The following is an 11941-nucleotide window of genomic DNA, read 5'->3' on the forward strand; positions in this document are numbered from 1 at the left end:
GTTTTTGACACCACTCTAAAGAGCAAGTAAAGCCACTATTTCACATAAGCTCAATAATATACATGGAATAACTGAAGTGTTTATACTAAAACTAAACAGGGCCACCATGCTGTATGTCACTTCTCTGAAGCAGTGTGTCATATTCGGGTGTAGCAACTTAGCAGACTTGCTCTGCAGAAATGCATGTGTGGATTGGCTGATTCCCACACAGGGGCGGGGCCAGTGATGTCATCAGTAACCCTGTATTAGTTCCCATTAACCGACTGTCACATAGATATGGGAATGACTTTAGCTGTGGAGAGGTAGTACTTTACAAAGCTGCAGTAGAATGTCAGATTAACACTAAACAATGTATTTTCATATCTGAAAATTTCAAATTCAGGGTTTAGTGGCCCCTAAATTCCAAGACTTCTGGTCCGGACTGGCCATCTGGCTCTTCTGGCAAATGCCAGAAGGGCCGATGGCCAGATTGCTAGCTGGCCGGCCCCATCGCTCAGCGCACAGACTGTCATGCCAGAATCCGGCATGACAGCCTGTGCGCTGAGCGATGGGGTCGGCACTACACTTACTTCCTAATTGCCGCCGCTTCCCCTCCTCCTCCTCCCCCCTGCTCCTATGAATGGCTCTGGATGGCTATGATGTCATCACACAGGGACATCTTACGTTCTACGAGGCTTGCTCAGTGCTGGGACTATGATGTCATCACACAGGGACATCTTATGTTCTATGTGGCTTCCTCAGTGCTGGGGCGATGAAAAGAAAGTAATAACCCGCGCTTATTACTGCTACATCTCCTATAGTCTAGGTCAACTGGCTGGCTCGGTTTATTATAGTGCTTTACCCAGTCACATAGTCCTGGTTTTCTAGAACGGTCCATTAAGCCGCTAGACAGCTTCCTCCCAACTATCCACACACCAAAGCAATCATAGGTAGGACGCTGGATGTCAGGAAGTTGGGTCTCGTGCCAGGAGATAGACCCAACGGTTCTGTAGGGTGGAGTATTCATATTGTTCATTAAATGATCTTTAATGTAACAGCAGAATTTTAATCAAACAGCAACAGTGATTTATAACCAATGATAATGTTTGTCATTCAACAATATCAGACTCCCAAAAAAGAAAAAAGTTCCCCTTCATTCTGTATGAGCGTCATTGTTAGATGTGCCAGTAACATCAAAGCCTCATCCGCACCAGAATCACCATCTACCTGTAACCTGCAGAGGGTAATAACTGTGGGATATAGCTTCTAACAGCACATTCAGCACTCCCAGCCCAGTGTCTGCGGGCATACTGAGCACGCTGGCAGCAGCTGATATGTACAGGGGGCAGGAACAATCTCAGGTTACAAGGTGTGCTCCTTATCCTAGCTCCAGATTTTTCTCATCAGCCTCTTTAAAGGGAAACGGGCACCCGCACACTGGAGGCAGCCATACAGGGAAATATGTGCCTCCTGCTTTAACGATGTCCCTGCAGCGTATTCCTCCAGCCACACTTTAATCCTACAGAAATGTGTATATAGAATGTTTGTCTGTGATAGGTGCCGTCCCATGTGATAGAAGAGACTGTACACAGCGCTGCGGAGCGAACAAGGTAAGGGGAGGAGGAGGGGGGAGGGTAGTTTGTGTGACAGGGTATCTATTTGTGTGACAGGGTATGATTATAGTGTGTATGTGTGTGACAGGGTATGATTATAGTGTGTATGTGTGTGACAGTATAACTATAGTATGTGTGTGACAGGGTATGATTATAATGTGTATGTGTGTAACAGTATAACTATAGTATGTGTGTGTGTGACAGGGTATGATTATAGTGTGTATGTGTGTGACAGTATAACTATAGTATGTGTGTGACAGGGTATGATTATAATGTGTATGTGTGTAACAGTATAACTATAGTATGTGTGTGTGTGACAGGGTATGATTATAGTGTGTATGTGTGTGACAGCCTATGATTATAGTGTGTATGTGTGTAACAGTATAACCATAGTATGTGTGTGTGTGACAGGGTATGATTATAGTGTGTATGTGTGTAACAGTATAACCATAGTATGTGTGTGTGTGACAGGGTATGATTATAGTGTGTATGTGTGTGACAGGCTATGATTATAGTGTGTATGTGTGTAACAGTATAACCATAGTATGTGTGTGTGTGACAGGGTATGATTATAGTGTGTATGTGTGTGACAGGCTATGATTATAGTGTGTATGTGTGTAACAGTATAACTATAGTATGTGTGTGTGGGCCGGCATATGACCATAATGTGTGTACGTTTCGCAAATGAGCTTTCTCCCTTTGAGAAAGCTCATTTGCGAAACGTACGTTAGGCGAAGTGACGTCAGCAGTGACGTCACTAGTACCCGACGGCGGCATCTGACTCGGCGTTGCTTGCCGAGGACGGTGTTTGGAACTATCAGATATGCGCTGAAGGTATCTGATTGATTGTTAGTTATTATGTGGAGATTATGTTTCAATAGGGGATTCACTTGTGCATAGGGAAAGGTTCATGACATCTATATATGATTTAATAGCAACGGAAGTATCATGACCTCCTCTATGCCTATATACACACTAAGATATTAATAAGAGGCATGTATTGACATTTAGAGATGTAATGGAAGAAATACAATTCTCTTCACACGGACTAGATATTGAAGATTGATACTGGGTAATCACACATATCCAAGAGATCCCATGTGTGAACAAAGTATAGTTGGGACATTGGACCCAGGAAACTCAATGTAGAACCCCTTTTCCTCACATTAGATACTGGTACTGATAGAGGCATGATTACAATCAAATTAGCCTCGTAAAAACCTATTTAAGTAGCAGTACACTCTAAATATATGAGTGATCACTTATAATCGTTTTGCCATATTGGGTGAATGGGATTAACAATTTATATGTAAGAAGGTTGATAGTGGTTTTTTGACAATCAGTTTGGATTCTGGTGTACATTGTGGAACCCAACATACCATTTCAAAACCTTTATGGGTTAATATTGACCAATATATTCTTTCACACAATAGGGATGGTCAATTATAAAGGACCATCATATTGTAAGTGTGTAAATGTCCTTGTGAATTAGACATCTCTCTTTGAAAATTATTCATCTGGAGGAATTTGTAGGATAATATATGATAAAACTATACCCTTCAAGATATTTCCCCTATTTATGATTTATAGCCCCAGGGAACATGATCTGCCATAATGATATTTTGTGTATCACTATTATATGATACTTTATATGCCCACCGTCTTTTGGGTACTTTTTGTTTTAATTCACAACACACATAGTCATTTTTAAAATATTTCGCTGCTTTTTTAAAAAAACAACTTAATAAAAGTTATGTTTTAATTTTGCTTTGATCAAGATTCAGGATATGGTTCCTTTACTAAACCAATACTCTTTAGGGACTGGAGTGCCCCTTTTGTTCTGTTCTTTTCTTTTCTTGTATACTGGTGGCACATTTACTATTGTTGTCTGAGATTTTCCATGCTTACTTCAAATGTAAATCATACTTGCCTACTCCACAGGTATTTCAGGGAGGTTATCGAATTTTGGGGTGTCCTCCCATACTCCCAGATAAGTAAGCATCCTCCCAGGTCTTTGTGGAGACAAGGTTTAATGACACGACTCACGTCATCAAGTGCCACCTCCCACTATGCAATAGTGTGAAATTTGATATTTCATAGCAAGGGGCAGACCCCCTCCTGCATTTGTCACCTGACCTTTCCTTTGGGATCTCCCGGAGGGGAGGTTTTAATAGTACCAAGTATGATGTAAACCAGGCCTGGCCAACCTGTGGCTCCCCAGGTGCTGTGAAACTACAAGTTCCAGCTTGCCCTGCTAGCTATCGGCTGCCTATCTATTGACAAAGCATTATGGGGCTTGCAATTTCACAACACCTGGAGAGCCACAGGTTTGCCAGGCCTGATGTAAACAATCAAAAGAGACTCTTCACACGACTAGTAATGCCTAAATGTATGCATAAAAAAAGGAAAAAAGAAATGTGATAACAGTCATATTAAGGGGGGGGGGGGGTTCAATTCCCCGTGTTGTTCTTAAGAACAACGCTTGGTGCGCACAATTACCTTTAGTATGGTAATTTCAACGCAGATTTCTGCTCGTGGCTCAGGGAGCATCAGGGAAAATGTACAAAATCCCATGTCAGATTTTAGCGTCAGTGGTTTCCTATTAATGAGGGGCTGTAACATTAATGGACTCCTCTTGTATAAAACATAAAAGTTAGACCACGTTTTGAATACAGAGTACATCTAACTGTAAGAAGGACATAGGAAAATAAGGAAATAGGTGGGCAACCTCTTTTATTAAAGGAATGGAAGGATTAAATTATAAAGAGAGGTTAGAAAAACTAGGTTTGGAAAAAAGGCATTTTAGAGGTGACTTAATTAAAATGTATTAATATATTTGTGATCAATACAAAGATTTGTAAATTGTAAGCTTGCAAGAAGGGCCCTCTAACCTGTCTGTTTTACCCAGTACTGTTTATTACTGCTTGTCCCCAATTGTAAAGCGCTACGGAATTTGCTGGTGCTATATAAATAAATGATGATGATGATGATTTGTCTACTGAACTTTTCATATCAAGGACTATACAGAGGAAAAGGGGACATGAATTGCACAATGGCACAAAGACTTTCACCAGCAGCTTAGGATTTTTAGGATTCTTAACTGTAAAGGTGGTTTAGTTGAGGAATTCAATACACCGCATAATGTAGTGACGGCAAACTCACTAACAATTTACAAATGGACTGGATGCCTTTCATACAATAAATCATATCTGTGTCTACACTTTAGGGGACACTATGAGGGTGATTGACCCAAGGAATTTATCAGATCACCAATATCATCATACACTCCCCTCCACCAATCAAGGCAAGAGAACAAGCAGGGGTGATTATGCCTGTAATGACTCGCATCCAGGACATCTAAACCTTGCTTTATTTCTGGTTTTCTAAGGGGGTGTCGTTTTAAAATATTATTTAAGTAGTTGGGCATGTCTATAAATGCCCAATTTCTGAAATTATCTAAATTCTACTTTAGAGTAGCTCAGAAACAGGCTATGCAATAGTGATGTGTTGTCTAATGTGTTTTAATTAATATAATTATGCAATCTTTCAAGTTGTGGGTCAATCCCTAGAGATAAATGTAAGGCATATATTTAAAGTAATGTAAAGTCATTTATCTCATGGTCCAACAGCAGTGCTGTCTGAGACAGGGGTCTCGCTATGGGCTCTAGAATAAATAGCTAAACACTGGCTCGGATAAATATGCTAATGCAACTTTTGTCTGGTCAGATACAAGAGACCACTTGTTAGGACTATTTAGCCCCTGTGTTATAGGAAGCAGGGTACATAAAGCACAGGCTAAGCACACCTGTAGTGTACATATTTAGGTCTTACATAGAACAACAAAAGAACATTTAAACTGCTTTGACAAGTTAAAGTTGACAAAGAAAAGGAATATACCAGATTAGATCTTGCAGTGTAGTATATTTCTTCTGCACTGTCCAAAAAATCGTCCCTGTCGAGCTGTTTAGCAGACAAATGCCCAAGTTATTTACAGTGAGACTGAAAGATGCACATACACAAGAGGGAAAATCACTTGCAGGCTGCAAAGAAAAACAAAAGCATGCAGCTGTCTGGATAACCGCACTAAACCAACACTCACACCAAGCATGCTGCTCTTCTTCCTGGCTGTGTATCAGAAGTCTACATCATTGCATAATATAGCTGCATTTTGTTAGTGGCCATGGTAAGCAAAGGTGCTAGTGGAAGAACCGCAGACACTCAAATTAATTTTAATAGACAAAAGTAGTGCGAGTTGACTAAATGAGAACCACTGATGCTTTCTCGGAGATGGACTAAAAAAGTTAGTTAAACCCAAGAAGCATTAGTAAAATAAATACATTCTGTCTGACCTTCCTCTTAATCATTTGCCACATGCAGGATCTTTCAAGAGAACAAAAAGGGGAAAAAAGCAGAAGCTAAATAAGACTAGACAGTATATTTTAGAAAGAAAGTGAGCTAAGAACAGCATTTGGCATGGTGTATATAAGAATTTGCAGCACTTTCACACAACAATGCAAATCACATCTATACAGCCTATGATCAATATACTAAAGTGACGCTATACAACTGGTAGGTGCCAGTGGAGTCCTTAACAGCATTTTGAATGTTGGTGAGTCACTGTGGTGTTAGAATACAAATCAATCATGTATTTATACATAGCTTATGTCAATGTCACCATAGAACCCCAAACGTCTCACCAGCTCATGATGTGGTTCTGTCTCTTTCCTCATTGGTGGATCAAACTTTACTTGGCCAACTACAAGCGAAAAGGAGAAATGTAATAATGGTCATTCTAGTCTACTGCATTGTTTTCTTTTTATTGGCATAGTCAAAAGTTTCAACAAACAACAAACCTTCTTCAACACCATATGAAAAAAAAATAATAAATAGATTATTTGCTGCTGATGTTCTACACATTGACAGGACTGCCCTGCTCAGAATACCAGGGCAGCATCAGGAAGGACATGGGTCATTTTTATATTTCAGGCATGGTGCTCCAATGAGAGAATATACCTCCACTCCAGGCATTCAGGATAACGGATCCCATGTGCCTTGTATCATAATGTAAATAAGGTAGACAATTGTAATAATCACATAACTGTATCTCTTCCCCTCCAGTTTAGTCATATGAAGATTCAATTCTCAGCCTACATGTCCTATTTTACCACACAGGGAAGGAAAGGAAAAGGAGGAAGAGTGATTTTGTGCAATTTGAGTAGTGAAGACAAAACAGAATCATGGAAGCTGTGGGAGGGTGGATTAGCAGCTACGGGAAATGAGAAAATGTAAGAATCTAATAAGGTGTGCAGACACTTGCCTCAGACTTACTTACAAAGATGAATAAAATGTAAATAAGTAACATAAGAGTAGAAGTAGCATGTCTAGACCCTTACAGTTAATTTCTGAGCGTGTCTTCTCTTCTCTCACACTCCGACTTGTTGAGTGAATTCTGTGAGGAACGACAACAGCAGGCTGTAAGAGATAATACAAATACATATTGTTTTAGCGGTTTAAAACAGCAAGATAACTTGACTATAACACTGCAATTTATTTTCTTATTAAGGTTGCATGTGCTGTATATACTGGGTATATTAAGTTATTTGCTGTTCAGAGGTACATTCATTTAAGCATCTTAATTTGAACTTCTGTATCCACGATAATAGCAATGATCACCTTTATATTTGTGAAAACTCCAGAATAAAGCGAAGAAATAACAACGTCTACAAAATTCCCTTTTGCCAGATATTTTTTTGCGCAATCTTCTGTCAAACTAACGAATACATTATTATGCAGATCACCAACAAATCTTACAAAACAGCACATAAAAGCAAACAATGTTAAAGTGCAACAGACACCTAAACACATCAGTCTGTGGGCTGAAAAGCATTCAGGATAACGCAGCCATTCAATTCACCAAGTGCTTTTGCTGAGGCACACACACAGCCATAACCACTGCCTCAGTGACCTTCCTGGTCCTTAGAGAAAATATTGGATCAGCATTTAGTAGGAGCATGTAGTATGTAAAATCTATAACTCCTGCCCCCTCCCCACACACCAAAAATCAAACAACCGACCAAACGAAAACCAATAAAACCAAAATATTTCAAGCCAGCATTTGTGCCACACAAATTCTACAATATTACAGTAGAATGCTTGTAAGTTTATCTAATTAATTATAATGGCAGGGATAGTGTTCGCACTTCAGTAAACACACACACACCATTTCAATTTGTACATTAGACTCTTACATCACCCTAGCAAGCCGAGAATATGGCACCACTGTTGAGTAGAAGCGTGGTCCATAAATGATCTGAAATCATTTCTGATTTCCCAAAGTAACCTCAATAAAAGAGACAAAGGGGGCACAAGTGTTATCATGATCACCAGAACTAACCACACATGAATTGGCCAATTGACAAGTCATAGAAATGTGTTTTTCTGGCATGGAGTTTGAACAATACCGCGAATAGCATTCTCAGTAAACTCTCTGTAATAAATCCAGACACTGCCGGGTATTGATTACTACTGGGACACATTCATAGCTCACTGTGATGTGATTATATCAGGTAGCTAAAAACCAAAGTTTTACTTTCCTACTGTGTAAAAATAATAACATAAAAGAAAACCACTAGCACTTAATCCTCTTACAGACAGATAAACCAATGTTCCATTATGTAATAGCACCTATACTGCCCCAGGAACAGGTGAAAGATTCTTAAGCTCATTGAAGCAGTCTCCTTCTCCCATCTCTGCTGTCACTCTATGTACACAACAGTGCTTTATCCCTGGTTTCGATGGTACTTTAACCACCACAGATAGGGACTCACAAACAGAACCATCAGAACTAGGAATATGGCTTCCCTGTGAGAGCATATTTTATATATATTATATATACTACCAGATGTCTCCCTTATTATCAGGAACAGTCCTAATTATTTAGGATTTCTCTCTGAAAGTTTTTGTCCCTACAAATCTCTGCTTTGTTAACCATTTTCATTCTCTGCATGCAGGTCAGTGTGTGCTGTTATTTTGTGCAATTTATCTAGCACACACACAAACACACACTTACATTAAGCTATTAGTATGTTTTGGACTGTAGGAGGAATCAGAGCACCTGGGGGAAACATACAAACTCCGCACCGGTCGGAATAGAACCCAAGACCATAGCGATGTGAGGTAGCAAAGCTAACCACCGTTTGAGATACATTTGGGAATTTTCATCATAAAGGTACATATCTTTGATTTGGTCGTCCAGCATGTTTGTTGAAGAACAAACTGCTATACATTTAATCTAATTGGGCTTTTTAAAATCTTGCTGTTTGGCAAAAAAAACCAAACATATGTGGTCAATTTGGATCTGACTGCTTAGTTGTTGGCAGTACAGCTGGATCTGACAGTATATAGAAGGATGCAAAGAATTAACTTTACACATTCTAAAACGATTGATAAAACAAAGCTGAAACCAAATGTAAAAACAATAACAAACATATCCGTCAAGGAATAGGAAACTTTTACATATTTATTTTTGTTAGTAGCTAATTTTAAAAACGCTTGAACTTCATGCTATGTCCTTTCAAATCTGATAAATATGTGTATTTGAAACTCAACAGAATAGAGTTTGGACCTGTCCACTGACGTTGCTGTATTTAATTACATCTCTTTAGGTCTTATAAATGTAATTTACTAACTGGAAAATATGTGCATGTGAACGCATTCAGTTCTTCTATTTGTCTGTCATTTGCAGATCTAGGTGCACAATCACTTTCTGGTTTGCATAAATGCCTCCATAAAACATGACTGCAGAATTGGGGGCTCAGATGGGAACACTCAATTGTTGAAAATGCAAAATCATGAAGTCATAATTATGTCCTAATCAGGATAAAAAGAAAAATAATACATAAACATGATCATGAAAACTCGCAAAGATATGAGTCGCTGTAGATAACATGGCTTTCAGCAAATCACTGTGCGTAAGTAAATATAAGTTTGGGATATCTCTAATTGCAGTATGTTTTCTTATAGGAAACATAATACATCAAAGCGCTATTATTCATAATATATGTTTGGGGAGACGTCTGAACAAATCTGTAACCAGTGAAACCAGCCTCATGAAAAATGTCATAGGTAGATACTGGATATGAGAAAGCTATAATCATGTTTCATATGCATATGTGTGGAAAATCATAACCTGTTAAGTTAACTTAATATCATACCTCTGCTATGTTCTAGAGGAAAGTAGTGAAATTGATTGAACCCAGTACCAAATTTATTACACAGTGCAATAAAACAATTTTAGAGCAGATTGCATACCAGTACAAATGCCTCAATGTCACAGGGAGGGGCAGAGGGGGACTTTGGGCAAAAAAGGAACAGTGTTGTAAAAGTGCAGAAATGATTTTAAAGATTGTCAGTTCTAGGGACTCAGTCTTCCACTGCTGAACTGTCCGTGCCTTCTAGCCTTCCCCAGGAAGCACACTACACGAAAGTGTACGTGAGTGTGCTATCACTATTTTTATGTTTATTTTGGATTTATTTTAGGAAAACTGTTTTGCATTTATATTTTCCAAGCAGGATCATCCACCGTTGGGCGGGTCAGATTTGTACTGTGTAGCAGTTTTTATATATTAGCAAATTACTTGGAAAATAGACCAAAAATGCTATTTATAAACTAGGATTTGTTTGCATTGTAGTGAAGTTTCGTTCCAGCAGTTAAACAACTGTTCACAACTAAACAATTATGTTTTCAATATTTATCGCTCTGTCGTATTGTCGCTATGTGGTAGGGCAGCACAGTGGCCTAGTGGTTAGCACTTCTGCCTCACAGCGCTGGGGTCATGAGTTCAATTCCCGACCATGGTCTTATCTGTGTGGAGTTTGTATGTTCTCCCTGTGTTTGCGTGGGTTTCCTCCGGGTGCTCCGGTTTCCTCCTACGCTCCAAAAACATACTGGTAGGTTAATTGGCTGCTATCAAAAATTGACCCTAGTGTTTGTCTGTCTGTGTGTGAGTGTGTGTCTATATTAGGGAATTTAGACTGTAAGCTCCAATGGGGCAGGGACTGATGTGAATGAGTTCTCTGTACAGCGCTGCGGAATTAGTGGCGCTATATAAATAAATGATGATGATGATGATGATGATGTGGTATAATGACTTTTTTGATACTAAATAACTATGTACTATTTGGCAGCTTTACCTTGAGAGCTGTGTAAGATATTTGCCAACAAACAAAGAAACAAACTTCTTTTATATATGTATGTATATATATATAAATATAAATATATATATATATATATATATATATATATATATATATATATATATATATATATATATATATATATATGTCAATCTAACACCACTTTTATTCAATAATCCTTGTGACTTTTTGCCATATTAAATGTCACTTAATAATGTTCTGTCTTTGTATTGTTAAATAATTCATGTGTCAGATAGGTTTATTTTTTTATAACGCTGTATTGATGCAGGCAATCGTTTGGTTTACAGTATCTCTAATTAACTTAGGTTGTGATTGCAAGTTGAGATATGTCAGGGAGTAACTGAAGACTTTCTAAGAGTGTCAGCTTTAACTAAAGTGGTGGCAGAACTTTGCGTTAATAATCAATAGGAAATATAGTTTTGGGGGATGTGGGTAATTTTTAGACCAACAAGGGGTTCTGTTTTTATTTGATTAGAATACTTATCTGTTGTCTCTCGAGCCCAAAGCAACCGCAAACTTTTTTTGTGGCTTATTTGTTGACTAAAAAACAATTTGTTTTTGTTGTGTTTGTTTTTCCTCCTTGCTTCAAGCTCCAAGCTAAAATAAACCTAGTTTCATGTATCCTCAAACAACCTACAGTAGTTCTACCAAATTCTGTTTTATGATATCTGAAAGCACAGATAAGCTTTGCTTGGTGTTTGAGCTACTGCAAGAAAATAGAGAGAAGACTTCTGAAAAGAAACCTTATTTCATGTATATAAAATAACAAAAAAATAATAGGATCTCAAACATTTGGCAAGAAAAAATTACTGAGTTTTCCAAAACAAGATTTTGAAGGTCTGCATCTCGGAATAATATATACAGTCTGACAGCTTGGTATGTGTGTGTTATTTGTTACAGTACATCAAGAAAATGGGCTTTGAAATCAAATAATAATACATGTCCTACCAAAACAGGCAAGAAGTGACAAGGGAGAGAGTACAAACTGACAGATTAACACCAATGCACTTGAATGGAAACAGATTTAAGGAAAAAATTATACATTTACAGAGCAATTTCAAAATAACATAATGGTAGAGGGTTAGGTGTCATCCAACTGTCATCCTAACTCATGCAGATTGCTTGATATAATA

The 11941-nt window shown here is 38.3% G+C and overlaps 1 protein-coding gene and 1 long non-coding RNA gene across 7 annotated transcripts in view; one reads left to right on the forward strand and one right to left on the reverse strand.

Annotated features, from left to right (window-relative positions):
* MAP4K3 (mitogen-activated protein kinase kinase kinase kinase 3) overlaps positions 1-11941 on the reverse strand; it is a 207305-nt gene that overhangs the window by 58409 nt on the left and 136955 nt on the right. For 3 of the 5 annotated variants that reach the window (XM_075203720.1, XM_075203718.1, XM_075203717.1), the window contains 3 exons: positions 6986-7064; positions 6290-6348; positions 5490-5552 (listed from right to left, as the gene is read on the reverse strand). In XM_075203720.1, coding sequence (XP_075059821.1) covers positions 5490-5552; positions 6290-6348; positions 6986-7064 — 201 coding nt within the window. The remainder of the gene's footprint in view (positions 1-5489; positions 5553-6289; positions 6349-6985; positions 7065-11941) is intronic. The other 2 variants (XM_075203721.1, XM_075203719.1) reach the window with 1 other exon arrangement.
* The window catches only part of LOC142144626 (uncharacterized), a 20986-nt gene continuing 10499 nt past the window's right edge, over positions 1455-11941 (forward strand). Inside the window, exons 1-3 of one of the 2 annotated variants that reach the window (XR_012689752.1) lie at positions 1455-1589; positions 4819-4914; positions 9337-9439. This is a non-coding gene — a long non-coding RNA (uncharacterized LOC142144626). Of the gene's footprint in view, positions 1590-4818; positions 4915-9336; positions 9440-11941 lie in introns of those variants that run through there. The other variant, XR_012689753.1, reaches the window with a different exon arrangement.

The sequence above is a fragment of the Mixophyes fleayi genome, chromosome 3, assembly GCF_038048845.1.
Source record: "Mixophyes fleayi isolate aMixFle1 chromosome 3, aMixFle1.hap1, whole genome shotgun sequence".
NCBI classification, from domain to species: Eukaryota; Metazoa; Chordata; class Amphibia; order Anura; family Limnodynastidae; genus Mixophyes; species Mixophyes fleayi.